The 22,244-nt window shown below is 44.6% G+C and overlaps 1 protein-coding gene across 15 annotated transcripts in view; it reads right to left on the minus strand.

Moving 5' to 3' along the window:
* Positions 1–10,174: 10,174 nt before the first annotated feature.
* Positions 10,175–22,244, minus strand: part of Erc2 (ELKS/RAB6-interacting/CAST family member 2) — a 906,926-nt gene continuing 894,856 nt past the window's right edge. For 12 of the 15 annotated variants that reach the window (XM_052733784.1, XM_052733788.1, XM_052733789.1 and 9 more), the window contains one exon: positions 10,175–13,091. In XM_052733784.1, the coding sequence (XP_052589744.1) occupies positions 12,633–13,091 (459 nt within the window). In that variant the 3' untranslated portion in view covers positions 10,175–12,632. The remainder of the gene's footprint in view (positions 13,092–22,244) is intronic. The other 3 variants (XM_052733796.1, XR_008217165.1, XR_008217166.1) reach the window with 3 other exon arrangements.

The raw sequence follows: 22,244 nt of genomic DNA on the forward strand, positions 1-22,244 counted from the left end.
CAGCAGGGGAATACAATAAGGACCAGAGTGCGATACAGTCCCCAAAGATACGACCCCAAAGTGACCCACTTCCTCCAACTAAGGCCCACCTACTTACCTTTCACCATTTCCCAACAATGTCATCACGCTACAAGTCCATCCAGGGGTTAATCCATTCATTCAGTCAAAGCCCTCATGAGCTAATTGTCTCTGAACTCAGAGACATAAAATAAGATATGCAGGGATGATGTACATTTTTTCCCTATCAGGCAGCAGTACCAATAGCAGAACTCTGGGGTCAGGTAAGTACTGGAATCCAGGCTGTTCTTGGAATCACTGTGTGGCATTGGGTGACTTCTTTAACCTCACCAAACCTTGGCTCTATAAATGGGATTACTAAAGGTACCAGCTCCCCGGGCTTTGTAATGATGAAACAAGAAAGCACACTGGCCGTGTTTAGCGTGATACTTGGCATGGATCTTGTTCTTAGTCAATAGAGTGCTGCACCTGGAGAGTCGAGAGATTGGGCTAAATCAGTCATGACAGAGAAATACACTGTGGGAATTTGCACAAATCCCCAACACCAAGTTGTTTCCTTTTGATTTGTCATTTTCCTAAATCTGGAGGGCTCCCAAAAGGAGGCTGTCATTAGTGCATGGCCGCAGGACAGCCAGGTTCTTGATAAGCCCACATTCTGATGAGGGGAGCTCAGGTTGAGCGAGGGCCAGCCAGTGCTCATCACACCTGGCAGCACTAGGCAGAGATGCAGTGCTGATTACACATTCGTGACTCTGGTACTATGGCCTGACAGACTGTCGCATGCTCCTGCTAGGTATCCAGGAGGCACAGGGAGACCAAGTGATCTGCTTGGGGTCACCCAGCCAGGAAGTGACATAGACAGGTCTCAGTCTTAGTCTGTGTGACCCCCCAAAGGCAGCCTATGTATTCCTAAGGCAGAAATGCTCCGAGGAATTCTGTGTATTGTTGAAACAGAGGAGCAAGCATGGCTTACCGCAGCAGTTCATCCTTGTTGCACCAACAAACTCACCAGAGGTTTCAGGGTGATGAAAACCCTGCTTTCAGGAGGGGCCATTCCTTAGCTATGAGGAGCAGAGACATCCCTCCGTAGTAATGGTTACTGAGCTCAGCCCTTCCCAGCCTAGAATATTACCAACCAGCATCGCCAAGACAGAGGGACATTTTCTTTCTTGAGTTTCCCAGGACTTTACAAACATGACCCTATTAATCCACTCAATACCCGGATGAGATAGGTAGTTGGAAGTTATTATTATTCTTGCTTTTCAAAGTAGAACATCTGAAGGCAAGAAAGATTAAGCAATTAGTCTGAGGTCAAATGGTGAACCAGGGACAGACCTGGGAATGAAACAATTATCTCCTGAAATTCCAATCGAATGCACAAACTGACTGGCTCTTCATCAAGACTTCTACGGTTGCAGCTGGCTGGATTTGCATGGATTGCTTTAATACCAACATCCAAACTGACAACAGGTTTTCCTAAAGCACTGCCTGAAAATAAAACAAAGAAACGGGCATAATGCCCCACATAATGCCTTACCCCAAATAGGGCATCAGCTTTATCTGGATGTGCAGAGTTTTATCTCACCTGCAAGCCACATTGGAAGACTAGGGGCCAGGAGGCAGAGAGAACTGCTTGTGGGTTCCTCCCTCTGCCTCTCACATCCACCCTTTCATTTGGAAACAGGGTTCTCTCTCTCTCACTCCCCTACCCATCTCTCTCTCTCTCTCTCTCTCTCTCTCTCTCTCTCTCTCTCTCTCTCTCTCTCTCTCTCTCTGTAAGTCCACAGCAAAACAGTTTAAAATATTGTTATTCTCTTTGGAGAATTTCATAACATATATTTTGATCATATTCTTCCCCCCCAATTCCTCTCAGATCTTCCCCTCCCTACCCACCTAACCTCATATTCTCTCTCTTAAAAATAAAAACTAAAGTCAAAACCAAACCAAAAAAGCACACACACACACACACACACACACACACACACACACACACACACACACACACACACACACAAACAGAAAACATGGAATCTAGTTTATGTTGGTTACCTACCTCTAAGCATAATGCCTGCCCTAGAGTGTGCTTGATATATACCCTGTGACACTCCGCTGAGGAAAACTGATTTTCCCTCTCCCAGCGGCTATCAATTGCAAATGGCTTCTTGGTTAGTCGTGGGATTTTATGTTCACTTTCCCTGCTTAGTGCTGGGATTTTGTCTGGGTTGAACTTGTCTAGGACTTGTGCATGCTGTCACAGTCTCTGTGAGTTCATATGTGTTATCAGTCCTGTTACATCAGGAAGATAACTGCTTCTTCCTTGGAGTCAACCACCAACTCGGGCTCCTACATTCTTTCTACCTTCTCGGCCATGTAGATCCCTGAGCCTTGTGGGCAGGAGTTTGATAAAGACATTTAAGGCGGAGTGCTCCAAAGCCTCTCACTCTCTTCACACTGTCCTTTGTGGGTCTCTATGCTAGCTACCATCTCTATGGAAAGAAGGTTCCATAATGAGGGTTGGTCAATACAGAGATCTGAAGTTCTGGTTGAAGCTCTGGGCTCAGAGTCCAAACAGTCCGAAGATAGGGTATTTCTATGTAGCCCATACTGACTTCAACTGGTGGTCACCCTGCTTCAGCCTCCTGAGTGCTGGGATTACAGGAAAAAACCAGCATGCAATGTTCTTTCTTTTGGGTGTGTGCATTTACATGTGTGCAGGCATGTGCATGTTCATAAGTGTGGGAGTGGTATGCATGCACTTGTGTGCAAAGGACAGAGGTCATCTTAGGGTGTTATTTATTCTTCAGGATCACCTTGGTTATTATTTGTTTGTTGTTGTTTTGTTTTGAGAAACATCTCTCTCAGGGACCTAAGGCTAGCTGACCAGTCTGGGCTGGGCAGCAGTGATCCTCAGAGATCTCATGTTCACCTCCCCAGTGTTGGGGTTACAAACCCACTACTACACCTGGCTTCTGTGTGAGATTTGGGGAATCGAACTCCGTTCTTCAAGTGTGGCAAGCATTTGATTTCCAGAGCTGTCTCTCCAGCCCCATGTGTTCTTTTCTTTAGAGATAATCCGTAGCACAAAAAAAAAAGGTTTAGGGAACATTTTGTAGTTTCTCTGATGTTGAGACAGAAAAGATGAATATAAACGATTTTCAAATTGTGTAAAATGTAGGGTCCAACTATTCAGCTCTGAGCTCCACTTGAGTCTTGAAATACTCTTTAGTCTTTGGGCTGTTCCCTGTGTCCAGTAGGTGATATTGCATAGCCCAAGGGAGGAGGTGAGCCAGGAAGAAGCTCTGCTTCAAGTCAGCACTTCTAAGGGCATATGCATAGGAAATTATGCTGTGGTCTCTCCAAGTTCAATTCTGCTCAGACCTCGGCCCTCCAAATACCTGGGATGATCCCCCCACCCACCCTCACCCACCCCCGCTTCTGACTACTTCAGTCTCTACAACTCAACTTAAAATCACCCACTCTGTTAATGATTGTGTCTAGTTTGAGGTAAAGTGAGATTTCCACGAGCTCATTCCTACTGGGTGGGAAATACGGTACTATTTTATTCTCTTGGTGAAAGACTGTCCCTTTATAAGTAGCTACGTCCTATACTCTGGGTTGGTTGGTTTGTTTGTTTTCCAGAATTCATGGTGGCCACTCTTGGATCTGTTGCATTTCAGTCTCTTTGAGAATCCACATGAGACTTTTGGAGAAATTCTCCCATGCCCTGACAACTTCTGAAGATGCCAGAGTTCTCCAGCTGGTCACCAGAAATTCTCTTTCTGTCCCTGCCCCTTTTTCACCCCTCTCTGGTTTTGTCAGACACACACACACACACACACACACACACACACACACACACACACACACACACACACACACACACGAAGCCTGAGTCTGTGTAGGAAGAAAACCACTTTCTAACTTATAGAGCACAGCCATTGTCTCTGTCCAGGAAATGAAACACAGGGGGGATCCCGAGGCAGGACGATTCTTTCCCTGTGTGCCTCTACCTCCTTTTCTTCGAAACTGACAACATGATGGCCAGAAGCCAGATCATCACCAGACAGGGTTTGGGGCCCAAGTTCAGATCCTTGCCGAGGACTGTCTTGCGCATTTCCGCATGGAGCTGAGCAGTATCACACAGATCTCCACTGCTCTTTTGGGCTATTTCCATGGAACACATGAAACCAGCTTGTGTGAAGGGTGTCATACAGTATGGTACCGTGGACTTGCCTGGAAGCCTTTCCCATTTCCTAGACTTGGGAGAACTGTGTTATAAAATCAACCAATCACATCACCGATTGTGGTTGTAGCTACCGAGTGCTGAACAATCCAGAGCTAATCGTACAGAAGTGTGAACATCTGTGTGGACGAAAGGAAAGGACGCACCCAGCAACATAAGTAGCACCCCATTGTTGGTCCCACTACCATTTTCCCCTCTAAGGAAGCTGACATGGGGCAGAATTTGTCCCCTGCTTGTTTCAACCCCAGTGTTTTATTGTCCCAAATCCTTGCTCTCGACTTGAGTTCATGTGTTTCGTGGAAGGACAAGTGGTAATTACACAAACCTTTCCTTCCCTGTCATTGGCAACAGTCACCAGGGAAATTTACAGCCCCCAATATCCAGATCTGGAAACTGGTTATTAAGCATGGTTGAGGAAAACGCTGACGTGGCAAATGGCATGTGAACAAGGACCAGCTGGAGCAGCTCTTGGGAGAGAATGGCTGGGAGTGGGCCAGTGACCAGCAACATCATTTTGTTACGTGCTTATTATTTATGATATATTGCTGCTAATAATAGCTATTATCTCCATTTTGTTCATGACCTAGCATTGTAGCTGGCATTGTGTTAAGTGTTCATTTGGTCCTTTTATTATTATTATTTTTTTTTTTTTTGTAATAAAACCAGCTTCTAGGTCTGAATGATAATTTGGGATAGAGAAAACAAACAGCGGCTATTCCTCAGGCCTATGCCGATTTGTTTGGCATGCAGTAGAATGGGAAGTCTAAAGAGGGCTGTAAACCCAGGCCCACTCAGATGCTGGCAGGCTACACAATGGGTGGGCTTGACGAGGTGTCAAATTCTAGAGGACAGTGAGGACAATGGAGGGCTGGCCATTGCCTCGAACACTTCCCCACCCTCCTAGACTCCGAGCCCTGCGTGACTACGCTTTCCAAAGACACTTCTAAAGTAATGTATTTCGAAACAACTTCAAACTTACTAAAAAGCTGGAAGGGTATAAAAACAGCACTTTTTAACATGTCACTGCGTTAGCTCCTTGGTCTCTTCTCTTTGATGGTAGTGTACAAATCCATTATTATCAGTTTCTCTGAGCCATGTAACCACAAGCTACAAAACCCTCTAAATTCTCCAGCATACATTTCTCCTAAGCAAGACCACCTCTGTATCATAGCAACTTTCAGATGAGGAAACCATCTTGATACAGCACTGCCATCCAACCTCAGATCCTCTTCAAATTTTGATGCCTGTCCCAACACGTGGTCCACAGTCCCATCTAGAATCGTACATGACACCGTGGGCATGTCTCTTTGATTGTTTAATCTGGGTTAATTCCTCGGGTTTTTCAAGTACTGGGGATTGAACCTAGGGCCCCAGACTATCACTCTACAGAAAGATACAGCCCAGCCTTAACTCCTAATTCCTCGAGTTTTGAGATACTGTGCTGGCCAAACAAGAAATGCTTGAAGCTTAGATGTACTCCCTGGGTTTCCAGCTTGTGTGACGTGAACACTGGGGAACACTGGCAGTAACATTTCTTAGGGCAAATCTTTGAAAGGAGGTAGAACATCTGTTGCTTGATGAATTTTCACAACGCAAACCTAACTTTGTGAATAACTTCTGGGCTAAGAATTCAAACTCATATGCCCACAGGTGAATCTTGTCTTTTTCTAGCTTTATCTGAATAGAATCTGATGGAAGGTTCTTGAGATGGAAGGTTCTTGTCTGTCCAGGATTATATGAAATGTTGCCGCGTTAGGGCACATGGCAACAATTTCTTCTGTTTCTTCTTGCTCTCATCAACTACTTGATACAGTCCCTGTAATGGCTTGTAGACACCTTGAGCAGCTAATCAGCAAGTAAGCAGGAAGAAGCCCTACCCCAAGAAGAGGCCTAACACTCCTTAGGGTTCTCCCCCTGGGACTCCAAGGCTGGTGGCTAGGAGTTACATTGTTCCTGTTGGCTCTGAACAGGACAGAGGCTGCCTTCAGTCATAACGTGGCATCCTTCTCCCAAAGTAAGTTAAAAATAATAAATAGCTACACAGTGGGGACTGAGGAGCAGACACCTGGCTTGCCAGGCTCATGCTGTTTCACTGAGCCGTGGTCTTACTTGGGAGTCACGGAGGACTGGAATGTAGCTTTGCTGTGAAGTGTTCTCTTCACTATATAAACTTGATCCTTGCATCCCAGCACTTGTTTTCTGTTTTTATCTGGGGCTGTGTGTTTTCTCCCTTTTCAACAGGACTATACCTCGAACAGGGGACTCTATCCATATCTAGAGTCTTTCACCTTCACAGGGGAGTTATAAAGTCCGAGCTCTTACCTATAGGGCTGAGTGCCCAGGAATATATGTGTGAGTTTGTTTAGATTTAGATGTGGTAGCCCATACTTGCCTTGAGCTCATAAACCCCCTGCCTCCGGGTTCTGAGCATCGTGGTTACAGGTGAGCACTGCCATGCGCACTTGTGCATTGATTTTTATTTATGAGACCTTTTCTGTTCTTTTCTTCTGTGTGTAAAGAGTCTATCCCTGCAAAAGAAAAAAAATCCCTAATAGATATATTGACCCAAATAAATGCCCATCTTTCTTCCTGCAACTGCAGAGCCACAGCACCCTCATGGGTGAGGAGGTGCAGGACTCACCACGGTTGGTGTCCCCGAGTCTTCCATACAGGAAGTTACAGTGTTGTGACAGGCATCACCTATTTCTAAACGAGAAATTCTGGCTCTAGCCTGCACTTGGAAAGGGGTCTAGTCCTCTCACACTGGCTGTGTCTGTCATAAACGCTTCCATAATCTAACAGGGAAGATGGGACAGGAGGCAGCAGGCAGGCTTCCACCCAAAAGGGACAACTTTGCTCCTAAAGACTGGGAATTTTTTTTTCTAATCCTATGGCTACTGCATCTTCCAAATTGCCATGAGAACATTCTAAGGTAGAGAGCCAATCACTTCTCTCTGTACCCTGCACATGTGCTGCATGTCTATGTTCATGGGAGCGCTCACAAACCTGTGTGGAGGGCCACAGGTAGCCCTCAGGTGTCTTCCCTTCCAGCCCTCTCCATCTTAGTTTTTGAGGCAGGGTCTCTCACTGAATGCAGAGCTCACAGATGGCTAGAGCTACTGGACAGCAAGTCCTGAGATCTTGTTTCTGCTTCCCAGTGCTGGGGTTAAGGTGAGTGCCATAACCCCCCCCCCTTTTTTTTACATGGTTGCTGGGGATCTGAACTCAGGTCCTCATGCTTACATAGCCATTTCCCAGCCCCCTGCTTCAATACTTTAAAAGTCCAACACAGTGGGAAGACAAGAGTGACCTTGGTGGCAAAAACTGGCAAAAACTGACCTACCCAAAAGGGCAAGGCCAATATCAACAGTGTTAAGTCATGTTGCAAGTATGGGCCCTCCTTGATAAGCTGCCCTGACCACGGCCATTTATCAGCTCTGTGGCCTTCCTTCCAATAGCCCTTATGTTCCCCAGGCTGAGCCTGAAAACCAGAGGGCTGTCAAATCTCAGCTGAATGTATCCTACAGTAGACCTGATTAGTGACCTCCAAAACAGCCAAGGTCACAAAAACAGGGACAGTCTAAGTGACTCTCGGTGATAGGAACTTATGGCAGCATGACAAGTAAATGCAATGTGATGCCCTAGATGAAAAAAGAAAAGAGATATGAGGTTAACACCAAGGAAATCTGAATCCAGTATGTGCTTCATCGCTAGGCTGTGATATTATTGCAACGAGTGGCATATAGATGACTAGTTTATCATCTTAACAACCAAGAAACCACATATCCATGGGCATGAGGTAAGCTCTGTGGAATGGACTTCAACTGGTGTCTTACAAGTACAGTTTATGCTACACTCCGCCACCAGACTGCTGTGAGGGTTTCCTAAAGGTCAGAGACCAAGGTGGGTTCCAGAAATGGTTTGTGGGTAGGACCTGTTAAATAGTCCCTTGGGGATAATTTTGAAGCTTTCAAATTCAGGGACAAGAGGGACCCCAGGTTTAGGCTTAGGAACTCTTCTTGTTGAACATTGTCAGTTTCCCTTTCTGAGAGATGGACTTGACCTGGGGCCTCCTCCTAAGCAGACTTTTGCTAACACTGGGTTTAAAGCTGGGGAACCCCGAGCAAGGCATGTTGACTCCTTGGGCTTTTTTAAACTAGTCTATAAAATGGGATCATAAAAGCTCCTGCTTTGTGGGATTGCGGTGAGGGTAAATAAGTTCACGTACCGATAGTATTTGCTACAATATGACTCTAAAATAAGTACTTGACAAGTGCTGCTAAGTACTCGACAAGTACTGCATCTGGTCATCCCCATGACTTCACTTCTGTTAGTTATGTGAAATGTGCTTCATGGCAGTGCTTTACCTCACAGAGCTGTTGCCAGGGTGGGTGAGATGCCCTGACATCATCATTTTCACAGCCCTGCTCCTAGCAAATCCTCAGGTCAGGTCAATGATTTACTACCGATGTTTATTTATCATCAGTAGGGCTGCAGTTCTGGATCCAGGATTAGAGCTGTCTTCTCTAGACTTCTGTAAGATCAGTTCACGGACAGTCAAGGCAGTCATGAGAGACTTCAAGTGGGCCCAAGGCTCGTCTGTGAGGCCCCAGGGAGTTCTGCAATGGGCAACCAGTCCGACAATGTGGGCTGCTGTCTTTCTCACCCAGGGGCTGGGTTTGTTGGTTACAAAGTAGGGGTTCTATCTGGCCAGCTGGGTTGACACAAGCGGTCCTGAACAAGTGCTGACTGCTTCGGCAAGTCTATGATGTGAGAAATTCTTCCCTGACAGAAGTTCTCTTTCTACAAAAAGACAATAAAATGCAAAGGACAAACAAGGCCCCTAGTGTACCTGACTGTCAGGGAAGTCAACCCCATAAACCCAAAGTACAGAGGCCAAAAGATATTTTCCGTGTTGTCAAGGAACAACTGGAGAAAGACCTTGGTCTCATTTCCTCCTTCCTAGAGGAGCTCCCAGGGACACACATTCCTGTCTTAGATGGCCACAAGCTTACCACATCTGACTAGATCAGCCATTTATGACTGGACCTCAGTTTCCCCATCTGGTGAAACACAGTTTCTAGCAACCACTTAATGATTTCACTCTTGGTAAGAAGTGGAAATCCCATGGTGCTAATGTAATTCAAAGCCTTAAAGGAAGCAGAAACTGGTTTTGTAGGCTTTAAAATGGACATCTAGCAAGAGGCCATCACTATGAGGGGACATCGTCTATGGTCTAACTCAGGCTGCAAAGGACAATGAGTCCACACATAGGTGACAGTGTACATCCAAGCAATGGCTGTGCGGATTGTGATTCTTCCTGCCCAGTTTCTCTGTCTCTCTTTTTCTGAATGCAATCCATGATCTTCCCACTAGAAACTTCCCTCCTCCAGGCAGTGTCAACCACACAGCCTCACCCTCTCAACTGCCACAAAAAGGAAGGATTCGAGATCCAAACAGAGCTGAAGTGTCTGTCCCTTTGGGGGACATTTGTGGATATTGCAAAAGAAAACGATCTCTTCTTGAAAAGCCCCAAATGCTCAGAAACACCTTGGCTCCCAAGGGGAGAGTTCAGCAGAGACAATGAGAGGCACCAAGACGGAGGGGGATGGGAGGGAGGAAGAAGAGGGAAGACAGGGAAAATGGACGGAGTGTGTGAAAATAAAGGAAAGGGAGAGGAAAGGAGACATGGCTCGTGATCTAACTTCCTGTTCTGAACCTGCAGGACCCGCTGTCTATCAAGAAAGATTTCTGTCTTGGCCTCTCCAGTTAAGGAAGACGATAACTTCTCTTCCTCACTTCCTCCTTCTCCCTCTTTCCTCTTTTGGCCTGTATGACTCTTCAAATGGTGACCCATGGCCCCCAAAGTGTTAGAGACAGTCACATGGTATATTTGTGGAAGGTGGAATGAAGTCACTTCGGAAAGAAACAAGGTTTATTTAATGAATATAAATAAGACAATCAGCACAAAGTACTCCTCATACACATGATAACAAAGTTATGAGCTGTACATACCTTGCACATGGTATTTCTACTAGACACGAGGTTACAATGACTGGCTGATACATGCCCATTGGTAGTTTTTGAGGGTTCCTTAATTTTATTTATTTATTTATTGTTCATAGCGAGGTCCATGATCACATGGTCAATATCACAACCCACATGCCACTCACTTGAAGAAATATTACAAGAAGCACTGTCAAACAAGGGTCTCAGGGAATTAGATACATGGACCCCCCGGCAGCAGTCAGATGCACTCTACACAAAAACACTGTAGATAGAGCTTATGTGGACACGTTTGAGGTCTCATCATAAACACTGTTTACAAAGTAAAACTCACTTTCAAATGAAAGTTGACACGCTGTTAAGGTGCATACTGAATACACAAAATCATTAAATACAAAATTGAGACTGTTTATAGAAATCAAATGGGGTTATAAATACAAGCCTGCTCTTGCACAAAGTAAGACTTAGACCAACTTCTCCTAAATGTTAGCCCAAACTTTGTTTGTTTGTTTAGTATCAACTATACTATGGTTAGAAGGGAACCTGCTCAAGGCTGCACAAAGGAAATATCTTCTGAACATCACAGTGTTTGGTGTAAACCCAGACACTATTTTCAATGTGCAAAAAGGGATTTTTTTTGTAACCCCCAAACATCAGAGAATATTACACAAAATGGGAAAAGATGCTGTGTTAGACAGAATTTGATTTTTCAGGGACAGAATGATATGCTTGCATGAAAGTAAGATCAATAGTACTTCCAGCCAACCAAAGTGGGGCAAAAAAAAAAAAATGGTTCCCCAAACAATAGCTGTGACAAAATTGGCACATATGTAGAAATAGCTAATTACACGTGGTTGATCTCTTGGTTTGCTACTTCAAGGACCCCATTTACTATCCTGGCTCTCCTCCTTCCCGTTTCAAGTATTTAGTTGCAGAGTTCAAGTCAGTGGTGGTAGGCTGTAAGGACTTCTCTGAGGACACCCAAATTGTCCCTGGGGACTGGTCTGTGGCTTGGGTTTTCATTACAACACTCCACCAAAATGAAGTAAATAAACTTGCAAAGAACTCTGCTCCCTTCTCTAATAACAACCTAGATCCTTTTGATAGTTAAAGGACAAACTTTTTAAACATGAATGTATCTGGATCGTTTGTTAACACATAAGCTTTACACAGTTCGCTATTTACTGACAAGAACAAACCCCCGAAGGAAGAAACCTGCTTGAATATATTACTCCTGATGCACCAGGAATCAAGGGTGCAGTTCAGGGACAGTTTCCTTTTCCCAGAAAACAAGGGGTTTGTCTTTTAAATATCTCTATGGCTCATGAGAGAGGTCCAGAGTTAATTGCACCAACATTTTGGAAAGTAATAATGATTTGATTCAATGCAAGATTTCAGCAACTTCTGCTTAGAACCCTTTCCACAGCAGCAAAGAAAGACAATTGGATTTATTAAGGCCACTCATGCTTAAATTCACTGTTTGTCCTTTAGGAATGCAGGTGGGAGGGCTCCTCCCATTGACAAGAAAATGGGTCGGTACAAGAGCTGCACACTGCCAGGCTGAGCAGCTGTGTGTTTGTACGAAGTGGTAATGACTAACAATTCTGAATCTTCAGAGGAAGCAGCAGGAGTTGAATTCTCCTTAGTACCTTGTCACTGTATGTAAAAGACCTTGGAATGTGGTCTCTTTCCCTGGCATGTGCTTTAGAGAAGGACTCTGTATCCACAGACAGGTTGTATAATGCTATTTACAGACATACAACTTCATTCATCAATGCTTTCGTGTTAGATGCTGAAAATGCTTTGGAATCCATGGTAGAGACATTTTCTCAAGAAAAAAAAATAACAATGAGAAATGACCCTTCATTTACAGAAGACCCAAGCTCACACTGCTTGCACAGCATTTGGATCTTGAAACATGAATGAATTTCAGCTTCTTCATGGAGACCTGCATGTGTGAGAACGAGAAGAGCCTGAGGCCCAGTCATGTCTCAGCCGTAGGGTTCAAGGAGCATGAGAGTGGCTACGCAGATGCCTCAGGCTTTTGTCACTCTCTCATATATGAGCAGGACAAGAAAATTATGAATGACCAATTTAGATGTGCCATGCACTGTCAGAGACACACACCATGTTCTCATAAGGCGATTTCTTGGCAAGTTATTAGTGGTTTAAAAAATTGATTTCATTTCCAACCTGGCCCAGAGGTAACAACTGATAACACCATCAAAATGTGGTTCCTTGACCGACAGATTAAAGAACTAGAGGAGGGTAAAGGCTCTCAAATTTTGGTCTTTTGGTTTCTTTGTCCAACACTCCATGCACCGTGGTATACAAACACCACCAGCAGCACTCGTTCAAAGTAAGTTTAGATTGTCTGATAATCTAATGTGTTAGGACCACTCAGACTGACCGGCAGGATAATGGGAGATGGAGCGAGCAGTCCAACAGAAGCTGAATCCACAGTCTGCATCCCGTGCAGTGCTGATGTATCCACGAGGCAAAGCAACAGAACTAAAACGCTCATCACGTGGCTTTCAGCAGGGATGGCCACTTTGAAAAGGTCCGAATCCTGATGGAAAATGAAAGAGCTGTCATCTTTCTCCTCCTTTGTACTCTCTCTTTCCCAGACACCCAAATGCAGGAGGAATGAGGTGACCAGAATCACACAGGAAAGCGAAAGTGAGAATTCCCCTTCCAGTTGGACCTGCTGCTGCTGCTGCTGCGGCTGCGGCTGGTGGTAGACAATGAAGAGAGCCACGCTGCAGTGGATTACCAGGCTATGGCTGCAGTCCCGAGCTCCCCCTTTAGCCAACCCTTCCGACAGCTGCAACGACAAAGTACATGATTTAATAGAGAAGGACACTGGTGGCGATCTCTGCCATCATGCGGCAGAGGCTCCTCTCCCCTCTCCCCGACCCAGCCACAGCCACTGTCTTTGGGGAAGGACATTGGTGATAATATCTGCCATCATGTGGCAGAGGCTCCTCTCCCCTCTCCGCGACCCAGCCACGGCCACTCTCTTTGGTTGGGTGAGAATGGATGGGGTGCAAAGAGAGGGAGCAGAGAAAAAGGACGCACAGATCGGAAGGTTCAATTATGTCCTACAAGTGTCTTGCGAAGAGGCCCTTTCAAACCATGTCCCACCCTATGCACACATGACTGATAACCACAAAGAAAAGGAAGAGAGGGGAATGTACCAGATTCTCCTATGGGTCATTCTGACATGATCAAATAACATGTCACTTTTTTCTCTCCACATTTTTTTTTCTACACTATGGTTTTACTTTTTTTTTTTTTTAACTCGACTCAGAGACATTAGAATGTTAAAGGCAGTCAATATGCCAAGAGCTTTAACACTCATTTATGAGCCCTGTGACAGCAACAATTTCAAAGACCTGTAAGCCATGCGAGTGCAATGGCTTAAGTGACTGCTGGAGCTGGCAATTCCATTCATATGTATACATGCAAAGGAACTGAAAACTTGGACTCAGACAGATTCTTGCACACAAGCACACCAAGTGTCATTTTTCACAACAGCCCCAAGTATCTGTCCCCAAATGAGTGAATAAGCAAAACACGGTGGTATATATCATACAACACTGAAGCCACAGCTGTGACCTGCTTCTCTGCTCATGCTCAACAGTGTGCTTATGTCATTACCATTCAGAGGTCCTTGGAATGTTGGGTGTTTCTAACACAGAGACATAATGTGGCTCTCCGGAGACTGTGGCAGGGAAGGGAGAGGATACACACACACACACACACACACACACACACACACACACACACACACACACACATTTTTTGTTTCATTTTACTTCTTGAGACAGGGTCTTGATATGTATCCTGGCTGACCTTGAATTTCTGCACCCTGATCCTCTTGCCTCCACCTCCCAAGTGCTGGGAATGCAAGCATACCCCACTGTAGCTGAGATTTCTCCTGTCCTGCTCAGGCCCACAGCTGCTCAGACCCAAGTAAATACACAGAGACTTATATTACTTATAAACTATATGGCCGTGGCTAGCTTCTTGCTATCTAGTTCTTGTAGCATGAATCTTAAAGAGTCTTATTAATAAAATCAAACCTAAGGCCAGCTATTGTGGTGAATGTTGGAAGATCATAGAAGCAGAACAAGCCACAGCTACCTCACCTCGCCAGGTCCACAGCTGATCCTGTTTCCTCAGACTGGAAGCCTCTGAGTCCTTATCCAAATGAATCTCAGCTGAACTGTGCTGCTCAAAACTCTAAAAGCTTAACCAGCCAAATGCTTCTAGTTTCTGGTCTTCATGCCTTATATATCTTTCTGCTTTCTGCCATCACTCCCTGGGATTAAAGGCTCACTTTCTGGGATTAAAGGCATGAGTCACCATGCTTGGCTGTATCCTTGAACACACAGAGATCCAGGTAGATCTCTGCCTCTGGAATGCTAGGATTAAAGGCATGTGCTACTACTGCCTAACCTCTATGTTTAATATTGTGGTTGTTCTGTTCTCTGACCCCAGATAAGTTTATTAGCGTGCACAATATTTTGGGGAACACAATACCACCACAAGTTCTTATATCTTAAATTAACCCATTTCTATTAATCTATAAGTTGCCACATGGCTTGTGGCTTACTGGTACTTTGCGTCTTGTTTCTCATGGTGGTAGCTGGCAGTGTCTCCTGACTCAGCCTTCCAACTTCCTAGAATTCTCCTCTCTGCTTATCCCGCCTATACTATACTTCCTGCCTGGCTACTGGCCAATCAGAGTTTTATTTATCAATCAATCAATCAATCAGAGCAACACATTCACAGCATATAGAAAGACATCCCCAGCACCCCACCAGGTCTTGTTCTCTACATCACTTTTCACATCTACTCTTTGGATGTCTGATTTGGCAGCTGATCTACTCTACTTAAGTCCCACTGGCCAATGAGAAAGTCAAAGATCTCTGCATCTGCCTGGGCAAGCATCTATTTCAGGGCATCCTTAAGCAGTTTTAATGGAATGTATGGCTTGAATGAATGCAGCTAATTCATACTTTGAGGAGTTTGGTGTAACTCTTCTGGCTAAGAAACTTGAATCAGGGCAAAAAATGACTTCTGCAGAGCCAGAAATTTAGGGAGTTTCTAGTGCAGATCATATTACTCACTCTGGCACATAAAATCGCTGCAAACTTTGTATAAAAATTGTGAGTCTGAGCACGCTTTCTGTTTCATGAGCTGTGCATAGCTCTCATTCTTTTGTGTGCTAAGCATTCCTTAATCATCCCTTTAAAGGGCTGACCGACATATTAAAAGGCCATAGGATGAAAAGGGAAAGGGAACCATAAGGTAGTATTAAAATGCACAGGTTGTTTCCTTTTACAGATGGGGAACTAAGTGAAAAATAATTACGGTCGATGTCCAATGTCTTTGATATTTTTCCAAGATAAAGCAGCAGAGAACAATTGTTTACTCAGTTTTTAGATAGCTTTCCAGCTGGGCACCCAGGTCACAGAGTCGAATACAGGTCTCACAATCACAGTAATAATTATCTTTAGGTAGGAGAACTCTCAAAAGTCCCTGATGGTTTAAATACTGATTTTAAAATGTCATTTTTTTTTAAGAAAAAAAAGATGCAAACAACAGAGCAAATGAGCAGCATACCTATTACACGTTTAGTGAGGACCCCCTCAGAGCCCTTATGCCAGTTACATCTTCAGCTACATCTTTTAAGTCCTGTGACACTTCTTAATTTTTTTCATTGGAAAGACAACAGACATAACCACTACCATGGATATAGTCAGAGACTACCTTTAACAGTCTACCATGCAAATAAAATGATTTTTTTAAAGCGTTACCACCCTTCAACGAAATAATTCATTCACCAAGAGGCTCAGATGAGTCTGAAGCTAAAAACAACAATCAAACCAAACCAAACATGTCAGGACATTGCCAGCAGTTACAAATAGAGATCATCACTCCTTGAGGGACAAGTGAGAATGTACTTTTAAAACCTTTAAAAATGGGATCCAGCCTTCCAGCAAGGGCAACCAGGGCCCTTATCCCCTGTAAGATGATTCCAAGCTTGGCTGACTCTCCCTCACAAGGATGCTTGAAGATGCTGGCCCTAACCTCTCCAGTATTCTCTTGCAAGGCAGACAGACCCAGCTCTGTCTTCTGGGGCAGCCAATAGCTCTACTGTGATGGTGGTGGCCACTCCAACACACAGCTGTTTAGAGTGTGCCACCCTGTTCACAGCTCTTTGTAGTCCTGCAGGACTGGGGATGGAGGACCTGTGGACTGCTGGCCAGGATGGCAAGGTCTCTTCTAGCCTCTGTCTATTCTTTTCTTTTCCCCATGTTCTCCTCATTGTGTGCTTTGTCCACATACACTCAGGTCATTTCGCCAGTGGGTTGATCTCTCTTTACTCCTCATTCTCAGCTTAGATAGTGTGCCATCCAGGAAGTCTCCTGTATGGTCCTCTGCCTGTGAATTGTCTAGACTTGCCCTACCCAATATGGTAGCTGCTGGCCACACGTGGCCACCGAACACTCAAAACATGTCTAATACAAACTGAGACACAATTAAAGTGTGAAATGCATACCAAATTTTGAAGATTTACTATGGAAAAAAGAATGTATATTATCTCAGGAACAATTTTTTAATACTGACTTCATGTCAAAATACTTTGGATGTACTGAATCCAATAAAATATATTGCCCTAAATTCTACCTGTTTCTTATCACTTTAAAAATGTGACTACTAGGAAACTCAACGTTATAGACGTGACTTGCCATTTTATTTCCAGCAAACACCTATAGCCCAGATGATAAGTTTGGTGAGGGCAAGGGCAGACTGTTCTTGCTCACTCAGCATCCCCTAAGCTTTGTACAGTGTCTGGAACAGGGTGATTTCCTCATTCATTCTACAGATATTAAGGAGTGATTAGATAGATAGAACTCTAAAATTTCCTCCCTTACCCAGCCTCCCTTGAAATAAGCCCTTCTACCCCAACCCCTGGTTTTTGGAGTGAACTACAGCAGACCATAATTATATTAATTAACTCAATTAGGGCTAGATTAATATAACGGAAGTTTGCCCAAACAGATTTAGCTTGAGGACAGGGGCCCTTCTTTAGCAAATCTCTTTCTCCTGTCATCATTACAAAAGAGAAGGTCAAGTGTGAAGGCTGTGAGTGAGGTCTCACTGTGCTGAGAGAAAAGAGCCACCGGGGTGAGGAGTGACAACTTCAGAGAGTGGTCCTCAACCTTCCTAATGCTGTGACCTTTAATACAATTCCTTGTGTTGTGGTGACCCCCAACCATAAAACTATTTCATGGCTACGTCACAACTGTATTTTTGCTACTGTTACGAATCATAATGTAAATATCTGATATGCAGGGTATCTGATATTCGACTTCCATAAAAAGGTTGTTCAGCCCCACCCCCAAGGAGTCAGGACTCACAGGTTGAGAACCACTGCTTTAGGGGAGGAGTCTCTCCACAGCATAGCTGACAGCCAGGAAGCAGCAAGAACCTCAGTCCTACACCCACAAGCAAGTGAAATCTGTAGGCAACCTGAAAAAAAGCTTGGAGTCCATTGCTCCAAGAGCCTTCCCATTCAGGTCCTCTTAGGTCTGCCTTGACTTGTGTTGTGTGAAATCCTGTACAGAACTCAGAAGAGACCTGCTGGACTTCCGTCAGGAGTCTATTAGCATACCAAAGCGCATGCTGGCGGCCAGGCTCTCTCAGCATCACAAATACCTGTTACAGAGTCCATGCAGACCCCTGGCTCTTCTCAGTTGTTCTCACCCCACCCCCTACCCTAATCTTCTCCAGTTCATGCCCCATCCCCCACTCCCCAACTCCTACTACTATATAACCCTGCCATTTTGACCATAAACTGTTTTTGCTTTCTCTCTCTCTCTCTCTCTTTCTCTCTCTCTGTCTTCCTCCTCTCCTCCCTTCCTCTCTCCTCCCCACCCTACCCCTGGCCATGGCCCAGTCCAGTCTGCTAGCTATGTTTAGTCTACTACTTTCTCTCCTGGCTCTGGACTCCTCCAGATGCCCCGGCTCTACGGTCTCTTCTATCTACAATGCCAACCTTCCCCTCAACCATACCTTGGAGTGGTTATGTCCTCACTTTCTATATGAACCAACCATAGAGGGGACCTGTGCAGTGATGCATGGATGTTGCCTGTGAGATGCTGTGCTTGAAGTGCTCTGTTTTGGAGCAACTGAAATCTAGCACAGTGCACAGGCAATGTGCCCGGTGTGGGCAACAGCGGCTTTAATGAAGGACACAGACAAAGCCCATGTCCTCGCTGACATGGGGAAACAGACTACATGCAGACATGCGAACTGACATCTGAAGGAGGTTTTAAATCTTTGTGCCCTGAAGGGAACAAATACCTGTGATCAGGAAGCATACATTTTATCAACTGATTATGAATAGCCAAGAAACAGACATCTCTGACTCGGAATGAGGAAAGACGCCTAAATGTTTCTGGTAGAGGAGGAAAAAAAAAAAAAAAGAAGCAGATTGACTTATTTATATAATTCATTTTTGCACCCAAGCAGAAGTCATCACAAACATCTGCAAGGGTATGTCTAGCAGAATATGGATGATGTTTATCATAGGCGGTATTTCAATTTTTTTCTCAGAATATTATTTTGCACTTTTTAGACATTTTAAGCTGAAGAATGTGGGACTGCTGTCATATTAGAATGTAAAGCTAGCTCCTTCATGGGAAGAGAACCCTCTACTGGTGACACTGTGGCCTTTGGCTTGACTTTAGGTGGGGCGCCAGAGGGGCAGAGCACGGCGCACCCCAGCAGGGAGACTCTGGCCCAGGACATGCACCCTCAGGACAGCCAGCTATAAATGTGCTTCAGACTGTTTTTCTTTGGAATAAAGGCACCTGCCTGGTTATGGCTTTCTTCCCCTGCCCTTTCAGTAGTGATTTGCAGAAACGGGCTGGGAGAAAGGGGTCTTTGGTAAACACAGAGGGGTTAAAGGGGAAACTGTTTAATAACAGCAGTAAAATGCAGGCTATTTTTGACATCTGGGTTAATGTCCACTCCGTTCCATGTGTGTCCCAAATGTGTGCAGTGTGCCCCAGGTACAAAAACAGACACCCATTCACAACAGCCATGGATGCCCCTAACGTATTGCACATGGTGCCCACATAAAAGGCCAGCCCCTGATAGACTAATTAGTCATGGAGGAGGAAAGGGTTCCTTCAGGGCCTTGGGCATCCTACAGAACAACTCCTCTGAGTAACTATGCACAGGAAAGCCCAACACAGTCGTTTCTGCTAAAATAAAATAATAAAATAAAAACATATAACTACATCTGTGTTATGACTTAACATCTTTTAAAATGGGATGGAATGGGTTTCCCGTTTTCTTCATGAAGATTTATTTATTATTGTTGTGATCAAAGTGGCAACAAATTATGTTAAATCATTTAATTTTCTTGATAGGAGCAACCACCTTGAAGCCATAATTCAAAAATATGAGTGGAGAGCAACATTTTACCTTGAGAGTGGCCTCCTACAGCTCCACAGGGCAATAAAATGTAACACTTCGGAGCCCAAAGGGCTATAAGGGTGGGGGTAGGGCTGGCCTTGCAGCCCTGCTCTGAAGCCCTGAAGATGACAGAGCTGTGGAGGTGGGGGTGGGAGAGTGGGGAGGTCGGGATGGGGGTGGGGGGGGACGGACACACAGCGGTGGGGCTCCTGCTGTTCATCTCTGCCCTCTTCCCGCTGGGTGTGACTCACCCAGAGTTGAAATGAAGGGATTCGGACTGATCTGCAACCCCTACCTGGAAATGGCCTCACGGGGCTGTGTCTCCTCAGGATTTATTTTTGTAATTATTACTGTGGTCAGTAATATTAATGGTTCATGTTCGGAGCAGGCGGTCTGCCTCATCATGGCCGCATTAATTATCTCCAACAAGTCCGAGGGTATCACACCTCCACTTGCTTGGGTAACGGCCCCTCCCCACGTGAGGGAACTGAGCTGAGAGAACTGAGTGCTTGGGTCAAATCCCCTCCTTGGAACCTACCTCTTTTTGACTCCAGTCCTTTTTTTTTTTTTTTATTTAAACCTTGGTCTCTGTCTCTTATCTTTCATCTTTCCAACTTGTGCAATCTCACTCTAACATCGACAGTATTTAAACTAATATCTTTCTCTTGTAAACAACCTCTAAATACAACAATATATTTTGTTTCACAAAGCTTTATTTTAATACTTGAATGGAATCAACTCTTGTCTACTATACATGTTGCTAACTGCCTGGCCATTGCAACATGAGGCTTCATCCCCCAAAAGCTGGTGGACAACACCCTGCCACTTACTAGCCTTGCGGTGGACCACTCCTGAGACCCAGCACTGGCCTTCTGGGGGGGGGGGGGGCAGCACTTGATATTCGTCAGCTGTCACACATACTTCAATCGCCACCGGTAAACTCTGATGCCACCTCGGTTTACATTTGGGTCAAGGTATTGTGGTGGACTAAATCACCTCCTTCACAAAAGCAGAAGGCCGGGGCAAGAAAACGCCAAAGTCCCCCATTTGGCACAGGGGGGAGGGGTCCCACCTAATCTTTAACACACTGGTTGAGGAGTAATGAGTTCTGTTGTAATTTTTTTTTTTCTTAAAAACACATGTTCTTAGTTGGCCCACTTTTGAAGGGCTCTAGTCCAGGGCTCCTCAGTCTCAAAAATATGGACAATTGTGGCTGAACAGTTCTTTGCTCTCAGGCACTGACCTCAGTGGAGGATGGCCTCTAGTCTCCTTGCCTTCTCTCACTGAGAGGCTAATAGCACATCCCCACTTCCGGTCACGACAATGAAAAAACAAACAAAAACAAAAACAAAAACAAAAACCAAAAACCAAAATACTCCAGATTGTGCCAAATATCTCAAGGAGGAAGACAGCTACCCCCGGGTGAGAATCCTTGGTTTAAATAATTGTCATGTACAATACTGGCTGACAGTGGATTTGAAACACAGACATACTTTGGTAAATGTGTATGTGCATGCATATAGTTACCAACCTATAGAAGATATGAAAAATTTTTGTGGAAATAAAGATTTATTTCTACACCGCTTATATTATTTGAGCTGTAGATGCCTGCACTTACAAGTCCCTGGAAGTAAGCACAACCTGTGTACTCCACATAATGAAAATGTACAGCTATCTGACATGAAATAGACAGGCTGCCGTGCTGAGAGAACAAGGTACCTAAGACACTCGCGGAGCTAAGTGAAAAGGTAAAATCTAGTTTAAATTTATAGCATTCCTCCAGTGTCCCTCTAGGAGTTTGGCATTTTGCCAGGGTTCCTTGTTAAAAATTTGTTAAACGTGTTTGGCATTAACGCAAACACAGAGTGGTCATTTGTTACAAATTCTATTGGAATGCATTCATTTAAGGCAATGAAGTAGTTACTAGAAAAGAAAAAAAAGTTCATTAAGTACATTTCAAAAATACAATGATGTATGCAGTGTGTAACTGTGGCGCCCCTGTGGCTATATAAATCGCCAACAGAATAACCACACATTGTGTTCAGTTTGAAACTGGAATCTTTTAAACATAACTGATAGAACAAAAACTCGTTTTGTTTGTTGTCAAAACCAACGTGAGCCTTTCTTTTCTGGACTAGTTTAAACAACCCAGGGGTTGGCATGTATTTTCTACCATCTCCAATCAGGAGAACACACAGGTTAAAATAATGCTTTGGGAGTCTTTGGGGTGGGGGGTCCTGCCAATGATATTGGAGATGAAGGCTGATTCAGCAAACAGAATCCCTGTGCTCTGGAGAGAAGGGAACTGTCCTGGGGAATCCTGGAGAAGTCCACTAGGGTGGAACCATACTTCCGCACCCTCCTACTTACAGGAAGCTATTAAGTTACCCATAGAGGGGAAACCATAAGCTTTCATCACAGGGGATGGAATCCTATGTGCAAATACCCTAAGCCTGTGTATAGACATCCCATCTTCCTG

This window comes from Peromyscus californicus, unplaced genomic scaffold, assembly GCF_007827085.1.
Source record: "Peromyscus californicus insignis strain IS unplaced genomic scaffold, ASM782708v3 Scaffold_12__1_contigs__length_115047231, whole genome shotgun sequence".
NCBI lineage: Eukaryota > Metazoa > Chordata > Mammalia > Rodentia > Cricetidae > Peromyscus > Peromyscus californicus.